This window comes from Sceloporus undulatus, chromosome 6 (genome assembly GCF_019175285.1).
Source record: "Sceloporus undulatus isolate JIND9_A2432 ecotype Alabama chromosome 6, SceUnd_v1.1, whole genome shotgun sequence".
NCBI lineage: Eukaryota > Metazoa > Chordata > Lepidosauria > Squamata > Phrynosomatidae > Sceloporus > Sceloporus undulatus.
In genome coordinates, this window is record NC_056527.1 from 13,506,038 (window position 1) to 13,533,608 (window position 27,571).

The 27,571-nt window shown below is 39.7% G+C and overlaps 1 protein-coding gene across 3 annotated transcripts in view; it reads right to left on the minus strand.

Moving 5' to 3' along the window:
• The window catches only part of NCAPG2 (non-SMC condensin II complex subunit G2), a 59,782-nt gene that overhangs the window by 5,102 nt on the left and 27,109 nt on the right, over positions 1–27,571 (minus strand). For all 3 annotated transcript variants that reach the window (XR_006104757.1, XM_042476540.1, XM_042476539.1), the window contains exons 12-26: positions 27,196–27,375; positions 25,559–25,711; positions 17,452–17,674; positions 16,536–16,639; positions 13,910–14,083; positions 13,109–13,179; positions 12,776–12,929; positions 12,482–12,655; positions 11,317–11,433; positions 11,081–11,221; positions 9,635–9,734; positions 7,053–7,237; positions 3,421–3,567; positions 1,955–2,058; positions 33–130 (exon numbers count right to left, since the gene is read on the minus strand). Coding sequence is in view for 2 of the 3 variants with exons in the window: in XM_042476540.1 (XP_042332474.1) it covers positions 33–130; positions 1,955–2,058; positions 3,421–3,567; positions 7,053–7,237; positions 9,635–9,734; positions 11,081–11,221; positions 11,317–11,433; positions 12,482–12,655; positions 12,776–12,929; positions 13,109–13,179; positions 13,910–14,083; positions 16,536–16,639; positions 17,452–17,674; positions 25,559–25,711; positions 27,196–27,375 (2,125 nt within the window). In the remaining variant the exon portion in view is untranslated. The remainder of the gene's footprint in view (positions 1–32; positions 131–1,954; positions 2,059–3,420; positions 3,568–7,052; positions 7,238–9,634; positions 9,735–11,080; positions 11,222–11,316; positions 11,434–12,481; positions 12,656–12,775; positions 12,930–13,108; positions 13,180–13,909; positions 14,084–16,535; positions 16,640–17,451; positions 17,675–25,558; positions 25,712–27,195; positions 27,376–27,571) is intronic.

Below are 27,571 nucleotides of genomic sequence, written 5' to 3' on the forward strand. Positions count from 1 at the left end.
CAATGAATTCAAAGAAAATTAGTTTTGCTCACCTTTAATTACAGCAACAATGTAAACAGTTGCAGTAAGACTAATAATTCCTTCAATTTCTTCAGATTCAATGGATTCCATCAACTCGTTTACAAAAGATCTAAGAAACAAGAGAAATGGTATTAAATACAGACAAACTGGTTATGCAAATATGAATTTAATGAAACAAACCATGAGCATTTAGAGATAAAAGAACCATTTTCAAAACCTTCACAAATTTGAGGCCTAATAGCACTTCCATTACTGTAATTTTTCTCTCAAGCAAACTCAGAAAGACATTTTTTCCTCCACTTTCTTCCCCAAAATATATTTTTTCCTCTATACTAACTCCTCCCATATAAAACAGCAAAATCAAAGTTTGAATTGTGTGTGTGTGTGTATTTTAGAGAGAGAGAGAGAGAGAGAGAGAGAGAGAATATTTCTGAACTGTCGTTAGTTGAATTGGTGGATGCAGAATGTGTGGATATGATGGGCCAACTGTACACCTTATAACCTGAAGTTAATTTTCTACACAGCACTTTTAATAATTTTGTGCATGGAACAATTTTTGCGTACACTGAACCATCAAGAAACCAAAGGTGTCACTATATCAGCCACCCATGTAAACTATTTTGAATTTTGAAGTACTTTAGAATTCTGTATAAAGAATACTCAACCTGTATTTTTTATTTACTTAAAGCTGTACTGTACTTCATTCCTACATGCACAGGGGGGAGAGAGAACCTTTGCTACTTTATGCTGCCATTAGTATGGATGCATTAGAATACTCTACACATGCAATTCATAGAATCATAGAGGGGGAAGAAACCCCTAGGGCCATCCAGTCCAACCCCCTGTGATGCAGAAACCTTCAATCAAAGCATCCCTGACGGATGGCCATCCAGCCTCTGCTTAAAGACCTCCAAGGAGGGAGACTCCACTTAGGGGCAAACACATGTTTAAAAGTCATGGTATGCATGTGGGGCCAAAAAGTCACCACTGTGCAACTGGCAGTCTGCTGACGGTGGCAGAAATGGAATTGCACAGACTGCACATTCATTTGTGCCTTGCCTTTGCAAGTTGAACATTTTCTACTATAGTTGTGCATCCTATACTGTGCATTGTGTTTGTGTGTCCTATACTTTGCATTGAAATTATGCATCATGTACTGCACATCATCCAATGGCACCCAGTCATTACCATGTGTTGTGCAATGTTGTTTATCCTGGGGGCTGCATAGCACTGCCATGGTGCTTGTCCACATGTGAGTATTTATGCTATGCTAAAGGGGTGTTGGACTGAGGCTCCTATCTACTACAAAAGATTCTGCCACTCATTGGGAGACAGAAAGAAGACGAAAAGGCAGCCCAAGGCAATGGTCTTCTCTTTCCTTGCCACATGTCTGCCTAGCAGGCCAAGCAGTAGAATGTAGCCTAATTGTTTGGAGTGACACCACTGAGAAGCTAAAGAATCTACAAGTCATTCTAATCACATCTATCTAGAGAAATTATGCACTATTTTCCCTGGAGGTCTTTAAGCAGAGGCTAAAAAAGTACTAAATGGAGTGTTCTTAGACCAGTTAACAGAAAGTACAATATAATGCCATAAGATTTATTAGAGAGTTGCATTTTAAAGAAATATCAAAGCCAAAAGCAAACATACATAAAATAAACACAGGCAAAAATGCACAGAATGTAAATCTGCAGTGGGTATTAATTGTCTATGGGTCTACAAGGAATTAAAATTTCATTCTCGTTCATTTTTACCCTGCTAGCTTTCATGTGCTCAACTCAAGCACTGGCATTGAAAGACCAGTTCATGTCAGAGGTCATCTGCCTGATACAGAGGAAAGAGATAAACATGTTCTCACACAATGGGGGAATGCCAAAGTTTAACCTTGTTAAAACTGATTTGCCATATACATAATGGGGAAAAGGACACTTACTTGACCACATTTACTGATTTATTCACTACTGTCATTAAAGCATTTGACAGTGGAGGAAGGTCTGACAGAGTCTTTGGTGGAGTCAAGTCTTCTGGATTTGATGCCTAAAACAGAAGAAAAACAAATATATTCCTCAGGTGAACAAGAAGTCAAGAAACATGTAAAAATAAACAAAAGATATCTGAAGGTGCATTTCACTGGAACAGGAAATGTCTTGAGGGTGGCAAGGAAGTAGAATGGTATGGTCAGAAAGAAAATCATTCAAAACAGTTGTCTTTTCTGCAGTTACACTTTTTTAAAAGCATAAATCTTCCAGAAAGCTGAAAGGCTGAATGATAACCTAGGGGCTCTTCAGACTGGCACACCCTAGCTCCCCCCCAGGCCACCATGATGCCGTGCACCACTCCACATCCAGATGACACAGTGCCGAAGGAGTGCCATATAGCCATGGTGCTACAGCTACCACACCCTTTCCTGCTTTTTACAGCTCCTATTTGCGCCCTGGAAATGCCAGATCGGGGCCGCCGCATGTGGTTGCTGTGGCCCCACTCTGCCTACAAAAGGGGTGGTAGGTTTCACTGTCTGGCTGCCATTGTTGTGACAAAGTGAGGAGCCAGCTACTTCCTTTCCTAGCCCCTACAACACTGTGTAATCTTAGAACATATACTTTTTATTTTCTTTGTTAACAACAGGACGTGTGCACACACAAAGGACCATCACAACTGCAGGTATGTGTGTGGGGGAGCCACTCAACCTCATGAGATGCAGAAATCATGAGAAAAGGAAAGTAAAACCTTGCAAAATCAAACACATGGTAGGATGACATTGCCTCTGATTTAAAGAACATTAAAATGTATACCCCAATCACACGTAAAACATACTAAGCTGCCAAGATCCTAAAAGATATGTTGCACCTGCAACAGAGCAGTGGAAAGGTCAATGGTCATTTTAATGTAAACAAACAGTTCCATATTTAGAGCCTACAAATTAGCAGTTGCGAAGAACATCCCCAGCCAAATCCACTTCATATCATTTGATCCTTATGGTATTCTCCCAATCACTAATATAGTTTAGACTCTTAAGGTCTAGATTCCTTAGAAAATTGATATTGCCAGCATAAATTGGAACCTTATGTCATAGTAAATGATATTAGAAGGGGTACTAAAAGCTAAAACATTAAAACCTGAAATATATTAAAGATTAATCCTCCATTAGCATTGAGCCTGTATTACTATACTTTTATTTTTGTAAAGCACATTGAAGAAATACGAAAACAATCCCAAAATCAACCCCTTCCTTCCACTTCAGATTCATGCTCATTTACACCTCCCCTCCCTCAAATTCATACAAATTTTGCCTTTAAAGATAGTATAACAACAACACTGACAACAATAATAAATATTTTTCCTGCCTCCCCACAAGGCAGGGTACATCATGTTAAAATACTGTAAAATAAAAAAGTGTACCTTACGTTGCAGGATGTAACCTGTCTCAACTACTGCTGCAGCTAATAAGGAAGAAAGGACCCCATGGTAAACAGCTGAACAGGTCATACTACAAGACTGGACTATATGTATGAATTCTCCAAGAGGCTCTTGCACAGACTGAATTAACTAGAAGAAGAAAGAGTTTTGCTGTTTAATGTATATTGTATTTGCTTTTTACTTTTTCTTTATGCAAGTTAATGTTCAGGTAATGAACAGAAAATAAAGAGATAAAACAAGTACTGTAAAACACTCTAAAAACAGAATAGAACAAATTTAAAAACAATTTTAAAAAATGCATACAGTTAAAGCAAGCAGAAACACACTGTTTTAAAGACCAAAGGCTTGACAAAGCAGTACAGTCTTGGCTGTCCATTGGAACCTCAACCTGATCTCTCCATATGATTGGGAATTTCACAGCTGGGGTGCCAATATACTTATAATTAAAAAAAATCTATTGAAGAATTTATGCCCCATTGACATACCTTGAAGCATACAGACTACTGAAGCTTAAAATGTACAGGCATATATCAGTTAAAAAAACCGCCTCTATCAGAGAGGCCCCTTTTTACAAAGTATTTTTACATCCACCCAGCTCCTATTCACCTCCTCATCCTCTATCTAACTGGAAGGCTTTTAAGTAGCATCAGCAATGGAAGGAGGGTGAAGGAATTCTGGAGAAATCCTTATTTCTGGGATTGGATTGCAGCAGTGTGTCCACAGTAAACAGTGCAATATCACTTGAGCTGGGAAGACATGTGATTCTACTCTAGCCAATCCTAGTGTAGTTGTCTTTGGTTGCCTATAACAGAATCTCTTCAGAATCCTTCAAAGAGCATGCATGAAAAGCAAAGCAGAGAGAAAAGGGGAGAGCAGAGAAGCATACTGCACTAGCTTACCCCCAGCATTTAAGCATAGATTTGTAAGTTTGGTCCAGTGAAATGAAAAGTCACCATGAATATATTTTGAAAAGTGGTCTGTAGAAGCTCAAAATATTTTTGTTTACTTATGCAAGGCTCACTTGTTTTGGTTGTTTCATTCACGTGTGCTCCTGAGGCATATAAGCGCCAAGCCACTGGACCGCTGCCCGCCATCTGGCTGGGCGGGCAGCATAACACCAACTTGGGGGTGGGGCATCATTTAAACACTGCACTCCTGCTCCAACCCCAAGCTGGCACTTACTGCCAGTTTGTTTGGGACCTTTGTTGGTACTATGACAGAGACCTTAACAACATTCAATTGGGCTAAGCAAACAGGCCAAGACAGCATGGGCTCAGCCGTGCTACCTTGGCCCTTGTGCTCACCTGGGTTGGCATGGGGACAGGCAGGTGTTTATATACCTATCTCCGCACCAACCCAGAACCATGACAGGTGCATGCTCTTTGCCGTGCCATTGCTTTGACTGAGAAGTCCCCCCCGGCTGTCCTGCGTCACTGCATCTGACATAGAAAAGGGGCACTTGATCAAAATGGCCAGATGCCCTATTTGCACATCTGACAGGGCAACAGGGGGGCTTCTCAGTCAGAGCAAGGCATGGCAAAGTAAGAAGCATGCGGGGGACGCATGTGAACAGCTGCAGTTTTCTGAAGAGTTTCTAGGAGATCCCACTGCAAACCAAAGGCAAATTAATCTGGGGTATTAGCTGTTTATAATAATAATAATAATAAAATTTTATTTCTATACCGCTATTCCAGCGATCACAGGGTTTACTCCAGGGTCAGGCCAAATCCTCTGGATCCGTGTCTGGTCTGGTAGGATTGAGTCCAATCCTGCCCTCTGAGTTTTGGCTTGTGCCATCTGAAGTAGACAACATGAAGCCAGGAGGAACCCGTGTTTTGGCCCATGTGGACAACCACAATAATATGAACTCTTTCGATAACGGCTTAAAAGCAGCTAGAATTAAGGTCTGGGTTCAATACATTGTATAAATCTCAGAAACAGTCACAAATCTATATAAGTCAAAAGGACTCAACAGTCACATTGTGAACTGGAAAACAAGGTAACAGGGAGAATATAGATACCTTGACTGGGCCAACCAAAATGCACAATTACATGTTGCAAGGGAGGGCTATCTGCAGGCTGGCACCTCCCACTTTGGCCATGTGGTCACTGATAGATTTTCAAATTCAAGGAAATTTAATGTCCATTTGCAATTCAAAGATGTTTCCTTGGAATCCAGCATGTCCCCTTCCTTTATGAAGCTACTTGCTACTATATAGGTAGTGTTCTCTATCTGCCATCCTGCAGATAGCCCTCCCTACCATCTGAACTAAGACCAGAAACAGAAAATGCAGGCCTGTTTGCCTGATAAAAACCAGTGTGGCTTCGAAGGCTTGCAACATATATTGTCCATTTTGGTTGGCCCAATAAAGGTATCATTGGCCCGGGACAGATGGCCCTTGTGGCGGTGGCATAGCTAGGGTTAGGGACCATGCAGCAACTGCACGATCCCTAACCCTAGCATGTACTGGTGGCACTGTAATGATGGCAGCCCGTGTACAAGGGCACCGCCATTATGACATAACAGACGCATAGTGTTCGCATGTTATGTCACGAGTGCACCACTGGTGCACTCAGATGTAACTGGCATGGAGGAAAAAGAGCCCACTTTTTGCGGGTTCGTTTCCCTGAGGAGGGAAGCCGCCTAGTTTGGTGGCTGTGGCTTCCCTCTGGAGGAAAAAAGGCCGTCATCACTCCAGACAAAACACAGGTATGTACCGGGCCATTGTTTGGATATTACTGGAATTTCTATATGGTTAGTATGGCTATCCTTAGATGTTTTTCAGGAGATATAGATAACTCATTTCTGTCACGGTTGTGGACAATAGCCTCTGGACTGTATAACAGAAAGTTTAAGTGCACATTTAAACTCTAATGTTTTTTTTAGGACTGTTGAATTTCAGACAAACCTTCCAAGGATGACTAGGACAAACCATGGCACACTATCTATGAAACTAACTGAGAAGCCTACTATGACAACTAGTGCGTATTTTGTTGCATTAATTTTGCTCCTTGGGCATGTTACCAAGGATACAAAATATATACATCACCTCTGCAGTTTAACTGACATGTTTCTGTACACTGAAAATGCAAAGCAATCACACCTTGTCTATCATTAACCTTTTAAAAACCTTGTTTATAAGAGCAAATGTTTTTTTAAAAATGCAGACATATCTCCTATAATGTTAACATAAATAATTGGCTTCCCATGCAGTTCTCAAAGCCTGTATTTGTAGAAGCAAGTACTGATCTTTCATTAATTCAGTTACAGGAGAACATCTTTAACAACAGCCAAATGAACATGGTGCCCTTTTATTAAAACACTGAACCAGTAGCAATATGAAAAACAAAACATTTTTATCAAGAAGAGGAGGGAAAGTGAAGTATATTGAACATGTTCAGACTAAAATTGATACTCTAGTCTAGATCATTTTGAGAGGCCATTTCCCAAATTAGTGTCTGGACACTGTGTCTTGGTTGTGCCTATGGCTGGTCTGACCAATATAGCTGAGAATCTTAGATGGAAAAATGTTCACATCACATTAAGGTTTCTGTTCCCACTGTCACAGATAAAAAAGTGATTCAAGCTGGCTAACTTTAAATGCAACAAATACCCGAATTCCCTTTTCTTGCTGTCTTCTGAGCTGGAGGGCCATACACTCTAGAATCTTCTGGAACATCTTCTGAATATTGTCAAGAAGTTCCATAAAATGGTCGCTGTCAGTGTTAAGGGCTAATGAAGCTTCAACCATCTCTCTCAAGATGCCAAGTAACACCGGGATGAAAACACAGCCTCTGCCTAAGCAAACAAAAATAGGATAAACTTTCAGGATATAATCTCAGCAACTGCACACTTAAAACATACAGCTAAATAATACTTGGTGTTTTTACTTGTATGATCCTTCAATAAAGCCAGAATGACAGGTAATCTGCTCCCAATCAGCTTTACTCCTATATGCTGGTATACTATCATGAGTGTTCTCTTTAAAAGGACAAAAACAAGGGTAAATGACCTTATGATGTTCCATCACATCTCATTTCAGATACACCCTGTCCTATTTTTACATGCACACCACCACGAGATTACCTATTCATCCAGAAAGAAAGGTGAACTGAACTCTACTCAAAAACTGTATTTTGATAACAGGAAACAAAGGGGGCTTCAAAGTCTCACCAATGCACTATTCATCATGTACCTTGACAAAGTGAAAGCAGCCTATAGTGACACAATAGATAAGGAACATATTTTTGGGCTTTGCTGCTTCATGTAGTACATGCACTGGTAACCTCACGACTCGATTTCTGCAATGTACTCTACATAGGGCTACCCTTGTACCTATTCCGCAAACTACAGTTAGTACAAAACATGGCACCCAGGCTGATCACTGGTAAAACTAGAAGTGATCATATTACACCTACTCTGAAATCTCTTCACTGGCTGCCTATTAGTTTCTGGGTGCAGTATAAGGTGTTGAAGATTACCTTTAAAGCCCCACATGGCTTGGGTCCAACCTATATAAGGGATTGCCTACTTTTGTACAATCTGCCCTGCACCCTCTGGAAGGAAATTTTTGCAACCCATAAAAACCAGACTAACGGCAACCTCCCAGAGGATGTTCTCTGCTGCCGCTCTCAGACTATGGAACGCCTTGCCGGAGATCCATCAAATAACCAGCCTAGACAGCTTCAAAAAAGCTGTCAAGATGGGTCTCTTCTGGCAGGCCTTCCCAGAATAGTTAAATCTAATTTCTCTACTCTCCCTACTTCATGTAACCACTGCCTCTACTAGAAAATTGCTGTCATTTGAACAGGTTTAATTTTTAAACTGTATTGTATTTAATCCTGTTTCAAGGGGGGGGGGTGTCAATTTATTTATTGAAAGTATGTATTATTCCAACATATTCTAGTCATGTAAGCCTCCTTGATTGCTGCAGCAGAAAGGCGGGGTATAAGAATAAAGTTTATTGTGCAGACCTTTTGCTAAAACAGAAAAAAATCCCACTGACTACAGTACTTAAGGCCACTCACTGAATTATGGCATCAGCATAATGGCTGAATCTATTTGTAACTCACCTCACTGTGAAATATGCAACTCAAGATGACATCTGGATCAGGAAGATTTTGGAATTGCTAACTTTTATATACTTTATTTGATTTTTTTTCTGGCAATCCAACAGCTAATAAGTCATTATATAATACTGTTAGTACTAAGTAGAGTAAGCATTTATGGGCATTATTATATTACAGTCAATATGTACTTCCACCTTTGTCCATGTTACTAGTTTCTGTACAATACTGGAAACAAGAAATACTCTGCCTAGACATTAACAATAATATTGTTAAACAATATTTGTAGTATATTTTCCATATACAGAACTCAGAGACATGGCCATATTAGTATGTAATATCAGTATGCAAAGGGATCTTGTAGCACCTTTGAGACTGAGTGAAAGAAGTTGTAGCCTAAGCTTTTGTAGACTTGGGGGCAAAACAGATGGGCAGGAAGGAGCGACCTCAGGGTGCTCTTGCCCTGCCTGCCATGGAACCGTCCTGAGGGTGACGCCTGCCTCAGTCCCAAATGGTCTGTGGGAAGGAGTGGAAAGGATCCGCTTCTTTTTGGGCCATCTTAGCAGGTCCTGATGCAGCCTCAGTGTGGGATGGGGACATGCATGTAATTGCCATGCCCCCAAGCCAAATGGAAACTGGCTTTTTAAGCCCCTCTGTTTCGGGCCTGCTGAGGAAGTAGACCAAAGGTACATCTACAATGTAGAAAGAATCCAGCTTGACACCACTTTAACTGCCATCCTACAGAATCCTGGGTTGCGTAGTTTTGTGAGGCACTGGGATCCTTTGACGGAGAAGGCTAAAGACCCTGTAAATCTACATAGCCTATGCTTCAATAGATTTGAATTACAGTACTTAATGAGGTGACAAACTGCATCATTTCTACAGTGTGGATGCACATCCAGCCTATGAAAGCTTCTTCTTTCATTCAGTTACTTAGTCTCAGACATGCTACAAGATCCATTTTCCCATATGTTGCTGCTTGTCAGTAGTGTAATGGTATGCCAATGATTACTGGGTAAAACAAGAGATCTTTACTAAACCAAACAAAGGCAGCATTATTTAATCAGAAACCTTTGTCCTGGCTGCTTCTTTAAGTCACTATGGGAATTACACATTATAAAGAGCATACCTCCATGTATAATCACAGCCCCCATGGTCAGAATGCGTGCTTGAAACTCTGAATCACCAAGACCAACAGCAATAAAATCTTTGCACACTGTCAGATAAGTCTACATAGGAATAACGGAAAATTTAGCTTCACTACATTGCACAACCAATTCTTAATGCTTAGATACTTTTTAAAAACATCATTTTTCAGATTACAATTTACTATGAAGAACTTGACTATAGTTGTTCAAGAACAAGACAGGAAAAGGAATTTAACTGTTGAAATTGTTTTGCCGGCTTTTGGAAAAACCCTTACCTTCAACTAATTTTTCATATTTTTAATCAAACAGTAATATAAAGAAGTAACAAGATCTTATTACTGAATTAATTTTCAGTGATAAAAAGCTTATGAACTCTGTCATGCTGCCCTTAAGGGAATTCTCAATTATAGAGATTATATAAATGAAGTTAGAATGTATCTATCCCAGTAGTTCATAACAGTGCCATATCACATTGTTTCACAAGACAATAGAGTTGAGAGATTTGTTTGAGGTCATCTGGTCCAGCCACTTATTTGGTGCTAACTCTGTAATGCAGGACACAGCTAGAGCATCCCTGACAAATAGCTATTCAGATCCTGCTTAAAATATCTCCAATGCAGATTCTCAGGGTTGTTTGTTCTGCTGTTGGACAGTTCTTAATGATAGGAAACTTCTCCTAATTTTTAGCTGAAAGTGATTTCCTTTCAGTTTCTACCTAGTGTTTGTAGCCCTCCCCATCGACCAACAATACTGCTCCCCCTTATGCATAGATATCTTTCAACTATTTAAAGACAGCTATCATGTCTCCTTTGGATCTTCATTTTGACAAAATATTACTAACAAACCTCCTTAAGAAACTATCATGATTCTAATGAAGACTCACCATCCCATCCGCAGGTCACACATTTTGGTCACACCACAGCTAAGGAACCTTAGTTATGATTTGGCATCATGTCTGAATTGATATTGCTGTGGTTCAAAAATCAGTCGGAAGTTCAGAACATAATAAAATAAAGCCCATGGTTTGAAGGAGGTTTTGGAAACCATGGTTTGGGGCGATAGTGTGACAAAACTTTGCCTATGATTGATCCCTTATCTCTTAAGGATCCTGAAGCATTTGCCAAAAATTGCAGAGCAAATGAAGCAAAGAAGAAGGGAGACAATTCTCAGCATCTTTATAGAAGGGCAATGTTTTAAAAATGTAATAAACTGAAAGGCAGACAAGTACCCGTAAATTCATGCCATTCTAAGCAAACTGAAAATTAAGCTCTGTGTTGCCACTGTGCCTGGATGTCAAACCAAGTTTTGGATTGCTTTAAAACAAGCTTTGCGTGATCCTTATGGGTGTGATGTGTGGACAGTGCTAGTTCACCAATTCAAAAATTATGATATATAGAGTGCAGCCCCATCACAAACAGAGACACTACCTGGACAACCAGCTGAGAGATTTCACTGGAGTGATCTGAACTGCCTTCTTCATCTGTTAAAAGAGCAGGTAGAATACTATTTTCTATCCACACCCCTGTTTCCTCCAAAGCTGACAGGTAATCTTGATTGTCAGAGGCAAACTGTTCGGCAAAAAAAGCAGAGTTATCATGATTATGCAGAATGTACAGAAAAGCATTTTTGCTCTATTGTATAGTTACTCCTGAAATGACAGTACCTTGTATTGAAGATGTATGTTTAATCTACAGTACAGACCAAAGGCTCTCAGTGCAGTTGCTTGGTAAAAGCCAGGAGACCTTGTATCAGTTTCTCTAAGGTAAGATTCTAGACTGTTCTGAAATTTAATTTTTTTGCAAGAATTAGATTATATTACAAGGAAACAATCTGAGCATTCCACACACATATTGGATATGAGGATACTAACATTTTCCCCCTCCCCTCAGATTCTCTCTTCAGAAGACATGTATTCCCCTAACTCATATATCAGATCCAGATTACAAGGACATGCAAGATTTTGATGTCCTTGAAGTATTTAGCTCATACAAATAAGCATTCATACCATTCAAAGTAAGCTATACTGGAATCAAAACAGAAGCTGCATCTAAGTGAATATGTTTAGTTCATAAAGTTAAAAAAAAAGTTACTGTGGAATCTTAATGGGAACTGCATATAAATAGATATGTTTAGGATTACTGAAGTACTTTACTTGATTACTAGGCTGTATTACTTGAATTTTTATTTTATTTTGGAATTTACTGCATTTAAATATTGAAGAAATGGCAAGCTAAGGGCCAAGATACTGGGCTGGAACCAAGCCAAATAGCAAAGGGATTATTCTGGCAAATCCTTGGTTGATTAAGTTTTTATTAAATAAAGTTATCTGAATGGGCAGAGGCCTATATTGTAGTTCTATATATAAATTTTGCACGGAAATAGCAGTCTTCTGTATAGTTTGCTCCATAACATCAGTGTAAAACTAACCATTTAGTGAAATGTGAACTCTTCACTACATTAGAACTATCTGCTTCAAATGTTTATTGGCCACTTGCATTTTGGAGAAGTCCTTTAAGATGATTAATTCAAAATACTGTACAATACTGAGGGTGAGAGTACTGTACAATATCAAGAGCCAGCATGATATAGTGGTTTGAGCGTTAGACTCTGGAAACAAGGGTTCAAATCCCTGCTCAGCCATGGAAACCCACTGGCTGACCTTGGGTAAGCCACACTCTCTCTGCTTCTGAGGGAGGCAATGGCAAACCCCTTCTGAACAAATCTTTGCAAGAAAACTCTATGATAGGTTTGTCTTAGGCTTGCTAAATGTCAGAAAGGACTTGAAGGTACACAACAACAGTACAACATCATAGGAAAATGAATATTACCTTTGCGGCTTCGAGAACTTTCAAAAGTTGGCTCAATTTCTCTTTGGGTAGCGACAACAGACAATCCCGATTCATGTAATGAGTCAGTAAGTATTCTATATAATCAAGAGCCAATTCTGGTTTTGATTCATGCGTTTCTTGGATACGTACTCGCCGTTCAGACACCCCATTACTCTAAGAATGGGAAGAAAAGAATCCTGCTGTTTTTTAATGCTGTACAAGACATCACTTAAAAAGTCAAATAAAACAACCAATTTCAAAGGCTGCATAAGTTCAACAAATTTGAAGTCATACCTCTCTGTTGTTTGGTTCTGCAGCTATCCAGTCACAGATTAACTCAAGAACGTGTCCTACTTTTCCCCAGCGGCACAAACAGTCAAGCAGAGTAGAGTATTTATTTTCAGTTGCACCATTTTCCAGCTTCTTTAGTTTAGAGATCACACCACAACTAAAGACAAACAACACCCCCCATGGGTTACCTTATTTAAACACATCCACACATGTAAAAAAATATAGAATTTTTCCATTCCCTACTTATGGAAATATGTAATTTTCTGTTGGGAATTAACCCATACAATTAATAGTAAAGGGTTTCAATCCACCATTTCATTAAAAAAAAAAGAATACCTGAATGTAGGAATAGTTGCAGGTGGCATGAAAGATGCCAGAATTATTATTGGAGATACACAACGATCATCCTAGGTTGAAGAAAAAAAAGTAGTAAGGAATTTCTAAACATTTTGTAAAAAGAAATCTGCTTTGAGTCTTTGTACTGAAAGAGGGATATAAATAGAAGAAGCAGAAGGAGAAGGGAAGTAGTAGCAGTAGTAGTAACAGTAATAATTGCAGTAGAATGAAGAAAAAAGAGAAAAAGTCATAGTAATAGTAGCAGTAGTACAAGTAGAAGAAGGGAACAACCAATTAAAAGACAGACAATTTTTTGTGGTACACACTGTTGTACTGAATTGTATACTCAGTTAAGAGGAAAACAATATGCAACCAAAAGTCAATCTTAGAACTTCTCAGCCACTATAAGCCTCTATTATTATTTTTATAGCACATCTTTCTTTCAAAAATGTGATTCAAGACAGCATACAATAATTTTAAAAAGGTCCAGCTATAACATTACTTTACAAAAGTTAAAAAAAATAAATGAAATATCAATTTTATTAAAAATGATTATTCTACCTATATTTGCTTTCTCCCCATGCCACCCTCCATTCTCTTTTCTTTCCCTAATCTTTCCTGTAACTCTTATATACTCCTACATAGGGTCAAAAGCCACAAAATAAAACTTGCTAGAGAATAATGTTGCAGTGAGCCAGACAGAATTAGCTTACTTTGGCTGCTCTTCCAAGAACATACGTATTAAAATATTTGCTTTCAACCAACCATAACCAATTTAAGGGTATTTTATAGGGGATGTACCTTAAATATTTTTAAATAGTCAGGTAGTACAGAAGCAAATTTTTGGACAATATGATTTTTTGCTCCTTCGTTACGATCAAGTGCTTTATGAATACTTCTCCAGAGGATCACAATAACTTCAAGCAAGCTGGCCATAGAAGGTACATCATTGACAGATAATACATCATTTGAAACCTGAAATGTAAATATTTGAACATCAGTATGCAATTAATCACAAATAATGGATCTCAATTTAGGTTTACATGCTTAAAAAACCTGAAGCATTATGAACTTTTGTTCAGCTATTCACTTTATTTCAGAGAAGGAAAAAACTTTACAAATTTGCTACTTTTAAAGAAAGGATTAATGATCAAAGGAATAATGAATTTAAATGGCTATTTCCTCATACCTACTGCTGTGCTATACCCTTGTGAACTAGGTGAGTTAGGATTATATGATCTTTTTATTTTCCAGATGTATTTACTTTAAGGCAATGAAAAAAGAATGTACAGATTAGGATACCAGAGGAGTGGGAGCCTACAGCACTGGGATTCATTGGTGATCTCCCACCCAAGTTCTAGCTAGGTGTGACCCTGCTTAGCCTCCAGGATCTGATGCCATTAGGTATTCCCAAGAAGAATTTAAAGAAAATATTATCACATAATAATAATAATAATAATAATAATAATAATAATAATAATAAATCTATTAATCAATATGTTAATCTGTTTTTTCTTTAGAAGCTGATCATGTCTCCCCTCTGTTGTCTTCCCTTTCTTTAAAAGTAGCAAATTTGTAAAGTTCTTTTCTTCCCTGAAATAAAGTGAATAGCTGAACAAAAGTTCATAATGCTTCAGGTTTTTTAAGCATGTAAGCCTAAACCTAGTAGAACAAACTGACAGCAGTTACATTTTGGCTATAAGGGATTCCCAGAGTCTAGGACTGGGTTCATATGTTTGATACAAGTTGTATTCTGCATATGGTAGGGTGCAGGCCAAATGATTGTCTGCATTACAATGTAAACATGGGTAAATGCAATTCTCCAAATCTTCTCGTTCAATAAGGGGTGATCAAAAGCAAGTCTTTTAGGAATACACTCTACATTTCAGTATCCCACATTATTTCTTACACATGGAACCAGGTTAGGATGGTCTCATTCATTCAAATTGCATGTACACTTGTGCTTCAACTGTTAACATGTACATTTGTCCTAGTGCTGCAACGCACTGCACTGTGCATTTCTTTACTAGCTCACATAAGGCCTTTTTGCAAATTACAAATGACACCTGTGCAGAGCTTGGGAAAGATACTATTCTGGAGGACAAGATCTCACAGCCAACACACTGGGAGTTGTAGTCCAGAAAGGTAAACCTCCAAAGCTCTTGGCTCCTTTGGCAATCGTGGGTTGTTGCAGGAGTAGGACTACATGGAGTAAGCTATGACACTGTGTGCCTAGACTAGACCTGCTCTCTAACCCCGCCACCTGCCAGCATCTAGGCACTAAGCATGAATTTTTAAAGAGCAGTCCTTGCAGGTAGTCCCAGCTGCCTCAATTGTCCCTGATAGAGAAGCGAGGTAAAAATAAAGTATTTATTTATTTATTTATTTGTAAGCAAACTTTCATTTATTTTATGCTGACATTTTTGAGACAAAAGATCTACATCTGCACATAACTGCCATACAGTATTCTCAACCTGGTAAATTTTTTCATGCAAGAATGAATGCTAAAGCAACTGAAGTGAATCAAGGAATGTCAAAGCTAAGACTACTGCAAGTCACCTATAGCATCATGCTAAATGCAATGTTAGTTGCTGATTTGGACTGGAACATCTTAATTCTCCCAATGCACTTTAAATTTCCCATGCATTGTTTTAGTACTTTTCCATTTTTACAATCTCATCCTGCTGCTGGCTTTAACTTGGTTTTATATGTTGAAATGTTTTATTCTCTGCTACTTGTCTTATCTTAGCTCCATATTTTGCTGCCTTTGGTCATATTTTTTCCTATGTACGGTTGTTATATTTTGTAATTTTAGTACACCTCCCCTGAATACCCTAAAGGTATCAGATCCTGAAGGTTAAGCAGGGTCATACCTAGCTATTACTTGGATGGGAGATTGCCAATGAATCCCAGTGCTGTAGGCTATATTACATCGGAAGGAACTAGCAAAATCATGTCTGAGTATTCCTTGCCTTAGAAAACCCTATGAAATTCATGGGATTGTCCTAAGTTGGCAGGCAACTTGAAGGCGCCTGCACGCGCACACACATACACACATTTTCTCAGCAACTCTAGTTAACAGATGGTTCAAAATCACAATAAATAAATAAATAATCTCAATATAATGCAATGGTCCACGGAAAGACTATAGGATTTTGAGATACTGAACTGTAATTGTAACCTGAAAACAATTCAACTCATCACTGACGTAAGGATAAGTTGCAATTCAGGTAAATTATTCAGACGTCATAGCTTTTCAAGTCTCTATTCTCTAGTGCCTAAAGTGCCCAGAAACACTCTTGACAAAGAATAGGAGAATACATCAGATATATTTTGTAACAGAGACATCACAAAAGAAAGGTCCAATGCAGATTTCATAGAACGATTTAACTTTTTTATATTAGAAGCCTTATTGTTGTATTCTTACACTCATGTTTTCTTTTTCACTGTCTTCATCACCACTGTCAGAAGTCTTTAATCCCTGCTGGATACAGGCATTCAAACAGCTCTGAATGGTAAGCATCAGTTTAGCTAGAATTAAAGAACAAAGTGTATAATTGTGAAATATTATTTGGAATGGTTTAAGCAGTATAGGTACTGCTGCTTTAAAAAAAAAGAGCAAAGACTTAAATATTTGAAGTTTACAGTTTAAACAACAAATTGAGGCCTGTTACAGACAGCCAAAATAAAGCTGCTTTGAGTCACAGTGGAGGTATGGTGTTTCAATGATGCATGCGTCCTAAGACTCCAGGAGCCACACTAAAGCCACACTCCAGTCCTTAGGGCTGGAGCGTGGCTTTGGTGTGACTTCTGGACTCTTAGGACGCATGCATCATTGAATCACCATACCTCCACTGTGACTCGAAGCAGCTTTATTTTGGCTGTCTGTAACAGGCCAAAATTAAAATAGTTAAGGAATAAAACATACTGCTCAGAGCTTAATATTCCATTCACTGTTTTTCTTGTGTGCAGTTTAAATTGATTTATAAGTGGCCATGAACATGCTCATGTCTACTATTTTAAAATAAAATACAAATTAATTATTTAAATGTGGTTGAAGTTAACACCCTGTATCACTCAAGACTATGCACTGGGGAAGGTTTAAGTACTACTTACATTTAAAAATAAGCAAGCCAAATACATACAAGCTTATATGCATGCATTATGCAAGTCAAGAATACAACCTACCCAGCAGCTTGCTGACCTTGTATTTACTGGAATTTCAGAATCCTATAGAAGCAGTTACGAATGCACAGGCATTTACAATAAAGCTACATAATTCATTTTAAATAATTTATTGTTACCCAAGTCAGCAACACGGAGACCACTTTCTAGAACTTTACCTATGTTGGTTGGGCTAGTGTACTCATACGCAAACTGATAGAACTTTCTAGCTGCAGATGGATTCATTTGGATTAGCGTAACACAGCGCTCACACCACACTTCTTCTGGCTGATCGACAGGCAAGAAAGAGCTGAACAGAAGATTTACTATGCGCCGTGCCACAGGCCGTGAATCAATCTCAAGGCGGGTTAAGAGATGCTCTATAGGACAAATTTTCCAAAACTGGTTTGTCAGGATTGGAGGAGGCGGGGAGAAAAACAAGTTAATATAATTAGGTATAATTGTTATTGACAGATTTCTTACCCTTTGGGTGCACTTCTTGCAAATTCATGATCTAATAATAATTTAATAATAATAATTTGTTTTATTTATATATCGCTATTCCAAAGATCATAGCGGTGAACAGCAAGTAAGCTAATGACCTCTTTTCATTGACTGCCAATATGCTCTAGTTTGAAATCAAGGTGCTTATGAGGACATTTAGTCATAAATGGCTTGGGACCTTGATATTTGCAGCAGCATCTCTCTGCTGTGAGTGCAAGGGAAGGCTGCATCCCACCAGTGATATTAATACACTGTGCTCCAACATGGAAGAGGGCCTTCTCAGCCAAGATTCCCCATTTATGGAATGCCCTCCCCTTAGAGATCTCACTGGCACCAACACTGATTTCATTTAGGTGCCAAATGAAAACTTACAGTTCACTGAGGCCTTTGAGCCTCATAGATTCATCCCAAATGCTGATATGCAAAGGGATCTTATAGTACCTGTCAGGCTAATTGGAAGAAGCTGGCAGCATGAACATTTGTAGACTTGAGCCTAAATACATCTGAAGAAGTAGGCTCAAGTCTATGAAAACTCATGCTACCAACGTCTTTTTTTCAGTTAGACCCAAAGGTGCTACAAGATCCCTTTGCATACTGATTTTCCAAACTAACATGGAATTCAAACTAACATTTCAATTCTACCCCAACTCCTGATGTTTAAAACTTTTAATTTTTAAAAATCTATTTGAATTCATTGCCATTTTTTATGTTTTTAGCTTATTTAAATTTCTTTATTGTTTTAAATTGGTTTAACTTGTTTAAATTTTACATGCAAGCTGGCCTGAGAATATTTTGACAGCATATCAATAGGCAGGCCTATCCACCCAATCTGTTATAAGAGTTAGAAATACTCCACCTCTATTTGTAATGACATGTATTTTAAATGACGATTTAGTCAATACATTGTATTGGTAAGGGTATATTGTTTTATTGAGTGTATTTTATATGACATTGTAGTTTTAATCTTGTAATTGTTGTTTTTATTGTTGTAATCCCGCTTTGATCCGCAGGGAGAGGAGGGAAATATAAATAAAAATTATTATTGTTATTATTATTATTTAGGACGGTACAGAAATATTGTAATAATGATGATGACACAGCGAGCCCTCTTCATATGCAGGGGATACGTTATGGACCCCCCCCCCCATGCATATGGGGAAAAATGTGTATACTCAAACCCCATTTGTCTTAATGGGAGAGCACTCCTGTGTGCCGTGTGGCACATGCGTCATTATACCTCCTGCAGCTTAACCTTCCATGGAAGGTTAAAGCCGTGAATGGTGCAGACGCGTTGTAATAAAAAAAAAACCTCATATTAACTGCTCTGTCTGGGATAGTGTTGCGCTTCACCTTCTCAGCAATTCTGTTACCAAATAGCCCTCTTTTAATCTGCTCTCACTCCTCCTACATCAAGCCTAATTATCTGCTCATATCTCGCATCCTGTTCCTAGATTTTGGATAGAATATATTTCACCAATATCTAACAGCCACCACTGTTAAATACCAAACAAAGAACAAAAGCTCTGCAGCAAGTTAATATTCTGTTCTGTTCTCATTACACACAGATGTGTATGAAAATGCATTTTTTGCAACAGACTGAAATGATGAAAGCTGCATTTTTAATAGGTTTTAACACCCTTCGTTTAAATAACACATTGCCGCACCATAAATTTACATACAAGTTGGCATAGCTGCTTGAAGCCTGAAAAACACTCCATGTTTCTTTTTTCAAACCTAAATGTAACTACAGATACATGCCCTTTTATTCAGTTTTATTTTTATTTTTTGTATATTTTAAAAAAACACCCCAAGACCTCATTTTCATGCATATATCAGAGTCAATGAAATAAAAGAGTTCCAGGAAAAAAATGGATTTCAAATAAATTTTGAAAAGGTACAGATGCAAACATAACTATAAGAAAAGAAGTGTGGGGTTGTTCTGAGTAGGTTTTCTTTCTAAATTTCGGTTGGGTTTGTACATGTTTGTATGAAAAACAAATTGAACAGTATGTAACGACCCAAATCCTATTGCAAGTCTCAACTAGAGTAGTCCCACTGAATCCACAGGATTAAAATTTGGGGTCAGATATCACCACTATGCTGGCCACAACCAGCTCTATTTCTTCTTCCTAACTTGAAGGAACCATATCCATACTAAGCTGCTGCCTAGTAGTCAGTAATGAAGTGGAAGAGAGCAAACAAACTGAAGCTTACTCCAGACAAGGCAGAGATATTCCTGATCAGTCAAAAGGCAGATCAGGGAATAAGGATTGAACTTGTGCTGGATGGCGTTATGGTTATGCTTGCACTGAACATATAGGTTTGCAAGTTGGGTGTACTTTTGGATTCAGTCCTATGTTCCTCCAATGGTAAGGAATGCATTTGTTAATTACAGTGGGGCAGTTGTGTAATGTCTAACCTGGCCATGGTGACACATGCCTTACTTACATCCGTTTTAGATTGTAACATGCTTTAAAGTAGAAGCCTTTAAAAAGGCATTAAAAACCCACCTCTTCCTACAAGCCTACCCTCCCAATTCCTTCTAAGATTCTTTCCCCTATTGACTCTGACGTATTGATACTCATGATTTTAACATTATTACTGTATGTTTTTAACTATGCTTTTAGATTTAATTCGTTTTAATGTATATTTTAATATGTGAATTATGGTACTGTTTTTACTGACTGTCTTTACTGACACTTGTACACCACTTTGATCCTGGGAAAAGCGGTTAATAAATAAACAATTTATTATTATTATTATTATTATTATTATTATTATTATTTAAAGGATGCTGCCTTTGAAAAATGCTCAGAAACCTCCATTGGCCAAAACAGCCATAACCAGATTGTTCACTGAGACTGGCTAAAGAGAGCATACAACTTCCTCACGTCTCCACTCCTTGCCATTCAATTTCTAGGCATAATTCAGAGTGCTGGTTGTGACCCATAAAGCCCTCTGCATCTTGGCAGGGAAGTCAATGGGAGGCGTAGGGGTTCAGACCGCACCAGGTGATACCCCAGAGGAGGAGTGACACCAAGTTGGGCCCTCCTCCCCCTTTATTTTATTCCTTCAGTGCAGGAAGGGCAAGCGCACACTGTTCCTGGCTGCTCCATCGCTGAGCTTTCTCCCTAGGAAGGAAAACTCATGTCTTGGGATCGCCAGCCCATCCAATCCAGCACTGTATCTTTATTTTTCTGTTTTTCTCCTTTCTATATTTTATCCTGCCATCTGTTTGTCACCCAAACCTCTCTTCCCCATGACTCCTTGCACCTCTCCTTCTCCTTATCTCATTCCTATCTGCCCCCTCCCTATCTCCCAACTCCCATTCTCTTGCGCTCTCTGGAACTGCCACTCCACTGCCCCAAAAGCAACGGCAATCCATGATCTTTTTCTGTCACAATCATTTAATCTTCTCGCCCTCACTGAAACCCGGCTTCCGGCCCATGATACCGCTACCTCTGCTGCCCTTCTTTTGGCGGTCTTTCCTTTACCCATGCTGGCCGCCCTGAAGGTCATGGAGGAGGGTTAGGCATCTTATTATCTAATTTCAGGTTCTCTCTCCTCCCCCCAGCTATTCCTTCTCCTCGTTTGAATTACACTCCATTCGACTCTTTTTTCCTCTGCAACTGTGGGTTGCCATCATCTATTGTCCCTCCTGGTTCAGCCTCTCAGTTTTTCACAGATTTCGAGTCTTGGTTGACATTTTTTCTTTCAGATATAGTCCCCTCCCTGATCTTAGGTGACTTTAACATCCACCTTGACGATCCCAAGAATTCTTCAACCTCCCGCTTCAGCTCTCTTTTAGCTTCCTTCGGTCTCCAACCACATTCCAACTCTCCAACCCATTCCCTTGGTCACTGTCTCAACTTAGTTCTCCCCTCCAAGTGTGTCGTGTCCGACTACTTGGCTTCTGATTTTCCATTATCTGACCATCACTTACTCTCCTTTACCCTTACATATATCCCACCTCCCTGTCGTACCGTCCTCCGCCAGTTCTGCGATCTTCATTCTCTTAACCTTAACCATCTCACTCAGTCTTTGGACTCATCCTTTGCTTCTCTCAATCTTGGGGACTCTGCTGACTCAGCTATGTTTTTACTGAATTCCACCCTTTCCTCAACTCTTGACAGCTTTGCCCCAGTATCTACGCGCGTGTCCTCCTCTTCCTCTACGACTAGGCCTCAGCCCTGGATCACTCCTATTGTTAGGTTTCTCCGGTCCTGCTCTCGAGCAGCCGAACGTATCTAGAGAAAGTCCAGGGAGTGGGCCGACTTTATCCATTTTAAGTTCATTCTTTTATCCTTTTCACATGCCCTGTCGATGGCAAAACAAGACTACTTTAAATCATTGATCTGCGCCAATGAGAGGCGCCCACAGCGTTTGTTCTCCTGTTTCAACACGCTGCTAAAACCCTCTCCTCCCTCCATCTCTCCATTATTCTCTCCCTCCGACTTTGCTAATTATTTCATTACAAAGATCACCACTATTCGTTCTGAGTTAACTCTCCCTGATTTGGCTCCCACCATTAATCTCCTCGCCCCTTCTACTAATAAACTCTGTGTTTCCTCCTGTTTCTTTGGAAGAACTCTCTTCGCTGCTGAACTCATCAAAACCCACCACCTGTTCTCTTGATCCAATCCCTTCTCGTCTTCTAATCTCTATAGCCCCTTCTCTGTTACCCTCCCTCTTCTATATCTTTAATCTCTCTTTCTCTTCGGGTTCCTTCCCCTTGGTCTTCAAACATGCCTTAGTTTCCCCTATTCTGAAAAAACCCTCTCTCGACCCTTCTTCCTTGGCTAGCTATTGTCCAATCTCTCTTCTTCCTTTTCTTTCTAAGGTGTTGGAACGAGTTGTCTATTCACGCTGTCTTGAGTTTCTTGAAACCAACTCCATTCTGGATCCAGTCTGGTTTTCGCCCACGGCACTCCACAGAGACGGCGCTCACTAAGATCTCGAATGATCTTTTGCGGGCCAAAAGATCTTTGTCCTTCTCGATCTGTCTGCAGCCTTCAACACCATGGACCACTGTCTCCTAATAGACGTACTCTCTGACCTTGGTTTATCGGGCCTTGTTCTCAATTGGTTCACATCTTACCTGTCAGATAGATCTTTTACAGTGGTCTTGGGTCGTCAGACCTCGTCCTCTGTCCCCTTATCTGTTGGAGTTCCTCAGGGCTCTGTTTTGGGTCCCTTTTTGTTCTCTTTATACACACTCTCCCTTGGCAAACTTATTAGTTCTTTTGGATTCTCCTACCATTTATATGCCGATGATACCCAGCTGTGCCTTTCCACCCCTAATCTTTCACCAGAGCTAGAACAGCAAGTGTCATCCTGTTTAACAGCTGTCTCCCACTGGATGCACCATCAGCGTCTGAAGCTCAATATGTCCAAGACTGAGCTTCTTGTTTTCCCATCTAAGCCCACCCTTCACTACTCCTTTTCTATTTCCGTCAATAACATCTCGATCCAGCCGGTCCAGGAAGCCCAGTCTTGGTTTCATTTTTGACTCCTCTTTGTTATTTATCCCTCAGATCCAGAATACAGCCAAGGTTTGTAGATTTTTTCTTTATAATGTTGCCAAAATTCGTCCATATCTCTCAGCTTCTACCGCAAAAACACTGGTCCATGCCCTAGTGGTCTCACGACTAGACTACTGTAACCTCCTCCTGGCAGGGCTTCCTCTCTCTCACCTTCACCCATTAATTTCTGTACAGCATTCAGCTGCATGCATTATTTCACTCGCTCGCCGTTATGATCCTCTCTCTCCTCTGTTGTCTTCCCTTCACTGGCTCCCTCTTCCTTTACGCATCAGGTACAAACTTCTGTTTCTCACCTTTAAAGCCCTGCATGACCTCTTTATTAACATGTCTTCTCTCTCCCTACATCCACTACTACGCCTCTCTCTCTGGTAGCCAAAGTCCTCCCTCCTCTCAACCCAGGATTGTTCTCTGCCCCGTCCCGGATCCGTCCCTTCCTCTCTTGCTGCCCCTCATTACCTGGAGACCTTCTTCTCTGCATGCATGGCTTCATCACTTCCCTAACCAGTGTTTAAGGCTGAGCTGGAAACATATTGTTTAGGGAAGCGTCTCAGGATTTGTGATGTCATCTGGCTGTCTGATAATGTTTTGATGTGATTTGCTTTTATAGCTGATGTTTTTAACGTTTTTTTTCTTTCCTATATGTAAATTGTTATCTATTCCTCTATCCAATGTTTTACTTTTAGAGTGTACGCCTCGGGCAGAGCGTTTATATATATTCCTTAATTGTTACGACTGTTGGTACAGCGCTGTGTATAATAAAAACAGCGCTTTAGAATAAAGTTTAATAATAATAATAATAGCAACAGAGCAGCAGGAGGAATGAACAAGTGCCCCTCCCAGCTGCTCCATCATAGGAGGAAGGGGATGAATGTGCACCCTTTCCAGCTCCTCCATAGTCGGGCTTTATCCCTGGGGAGGAAGCCTGGTGACAGAGCAGCAGGAAGGTTGAATGCAGCCACTCTATCCCCTCCCACTGCCTCACTTGTCCAGCCAAGGTAACAGTGGCTGGGGAGGGAAGGGAGTGTAGCCAAAGCAGTCAGCAGCCCTCCACACTGGGTGATAGCCTAGCTACTGACGCCACTGTGACTTGGGCCCAAGCTAACTGAAGGACCATCTCATTCTATGTCAGACTGCCTGGACTCTAAGGTTTTTTTTGGCAGAGACCCTTCTCTCAGAGTTCTACCACCTTTCAAAGCACACTTGGCGGAAACATGGGAGGGGGTCTTCTCAGCAGCAGCTCTCAGGTTTACAACTCACTCCTTAAGTGGCAAGATCAACTCCATCCTTTTAGGCTTTTAGGAACTTACTGCAAGAGCTTTTAACAGTGTGATCTTCTGCTGATGCTTCTTTTTCTTTTCTTTTCTTTTCTTTTCTTTTCTTTTTTTTTTTTTTTTGTCTTTTAATGGGTTCATTTCAGACAATTTTAATTCTAGGAATAGTTTAATTGCAGTAACTTTTAATATGTTTTTATTTCTATCTTTGTAAGTGCTTTTAACCATCTTTGTTTTAATGTTTTAAGAGACCTTGAATCCCAGTACTGGAGGAAAAGTGGGATACAAATAAGTAAATATTAACACGGTTTACATAAATGTTGTCTTAGCATTCAACATTCGATTTACTGGAGCTTCTCAAGTAGGGCCTGGTAATTGGATTTGGGCCAAAGAATTCAACAGAACATATAGGCATGCAAACACTTATTTACCAGTACCCCTGTGATCTGATTTGCTGTACTAAGCATAAAATGACAGCATCCATTTTCTCAAAATCACTGGAACATTATTCTTCTTTGTTCTATACCCTTGTAAACAATTCAGCAACATCTCAAATTCCCATCATCAAATCAACATCTAGCTGGTGTCTCAGATATTATCCATTTATAGACAGTTTATTTTTGCAGCTATAAAATATCAAGCTATTTCTGACTGACACATAAGACGTTCTCATTATATTAAAAAAATAATCAGGAGATAATTAAATACCACCATTCAGTCTTTACTTGATTGCTGCACTATCAAGATAATTGTGAGAAAACCTGGAGGGAAAAAGATATTTAAACTATCTGGGCACTGATTAATTTAAAATGCAACAATAGTAAATAGTTTGGCATGAAGTGTTAATGGGTTACTTTTACCCCTTTCCTTTTAAGATTGTTGAAATATTGATGAATGCACATCTCATGAAATAAATTGCCTAGTTCTATGTGTCCTGTCTTCAGCCTAGCAAACCTAATTTATCCTACCTTAGCAGCCTTGACAGACTTAATTTTCAGCAACATATCAACAAAAGCCACTCTAACTTTCTCTGAATTGTCATGGAGATTGTATTTCAGAGCTGGCAGGAGCTGTTCCAATAATGGGTGGCTTAGTACGTTGTCCAAAATTATAGGCAAGCACTGCAAGACAGAAAGAAAAACACCAATAAAAGGTTATCACAAGAAAACAGGGGATACAGGACTGAAACTATTCTAATTGCTAAATACATGCAGCACGGAAAACTGGCCCTGGAGAATGACAACAGCAAAGCAACTCATTTTATTAAAATGTGATGTTTAAATGCAAAGTGGTATGTGTTGTGCTTCTAAAAATTTTCTATTAATATTCTTTCTCGGAACGTACAGCTGGACTGGAACAAAGACAGAAAATATATTTATGGCAGCACAAAGCAAAAGTTTTTAAGGCACAGCACAGCTACTGAAGGTTTCAGTCTCAAGGTACAAATTTTGTTAGCGTATGTTTATGCTTTGGAAAAGTTCACTATATCTTTCTAGTTATTAAGATTGCATTCTCATTTCCAATCAGATGTAGTTTCCACTCTCACACAAGTTTACCATTAATCTGCAGCATGGTGGCAAACTATCTTTGCCACCCTACCCGTCTTTTAAAATTTCTATCATTAAAAGACTGGCAAAGGAACAAGTATTATCTGTAAAAAAAACCAAGCTGGTGGGCTATTCTATTCAGCCAGGTGAGGGCAGAACTGTGCTAAACTGTTTCCATTCCCCAAAATTGTTTGACCTTATGCTCATGGAACACAAAAGGAATAAGGATTCATGTACAGTAGGACCTCAGTATCTTTGGGCTTGCCATCCGCGAATTTGAGCATCCGCCGACAGCAAGCCCTCATTGTCCCCAGTGGCGGCACGTGCAGGCAGCTATGCCACCATTAGGGACAATGCAAATGAAGTCCTCCCTCCCTCCCTCCCTCCCTCCCGCTTCCTTCCTTCCATTCCCCCTCCCTTCCCCTCTACTTCTTTTCCTTCTTACTTTCCTTCCCTACCTTGCTCCCTACTTCTCTGAGTCTTGTGCCCCAGGTTTGGCTTTGGAGGCAGAAGCTGGAGCCCCATCAGTTGAAGAAAGCTGGGGCTTCGGTCTCAGGGCCTGGAAGTTCAATCCTGGATGTTGGGCCTGAGAGCTCCAAGACCCAATCCGGCCCCAGCTCCCTCTGGCCAATAGGCTCCATCCTCCGCCTCCAGAGCTAAGCCCAGGGCAGAAGTCTTGGAGAGGGAGGGAAGAAGGAAGGAAAGGAGGAAGAGAGAGGGAGGGAGAAAAGAAGGAAGGAAGGAAGGAAGGAAGGAAGGAAGGAAGGAGGACTTCAGTCCTATTATCCCTAATGGCAATGCAGCCACGTGGCTTGCTGCCATTAAGGACGATGGGATTTGAGCAACTGTGGATTTTGGTATTTAAGGGGGGGATCCAGAAGGGATCCCCTACAGATACCGAGGGCTGACTGTATATTACAGCATATAGTTTGCCATTTACTTGTGAATACCATCATTCTGCAACGAGAGTTATTTTACATGGGTCATAAATCTGTAACTCAAAGAGAAACAAGATTTTCTTTAAAGGGAAGAGACTTAACAATTCCAAGAATACTTACCTTAAAAACAGAGCATCGAACATCAGCTGATGTTGCATCACACGCAAGATCTTCAATTAGAGATTTCAAGAGATCAGTAAGCACACTTGCAGGAATCATTTCCCAATATTTGAATGCTATTTTACTAACGCCAAGCACGCCAGTTGAACGGACGAGAGGCTGAGGATCCTCCAAGAGACTCTAACAAATGGGGAGAGGAGGAATTTAAAAAATAACAAATATTGTCATAATTTGCCTTCTTCTATGCAAATAGGCAGCCCAAAATAATTTTGACAGCATGGCCTTCTTAGAAGATGGGGCTTCAAGCATATTCAGAAAAGGGAACTTTTCTTACCTTTTCTATGCTTAGATTAGAAGTTTATCTCGGTATCGAATG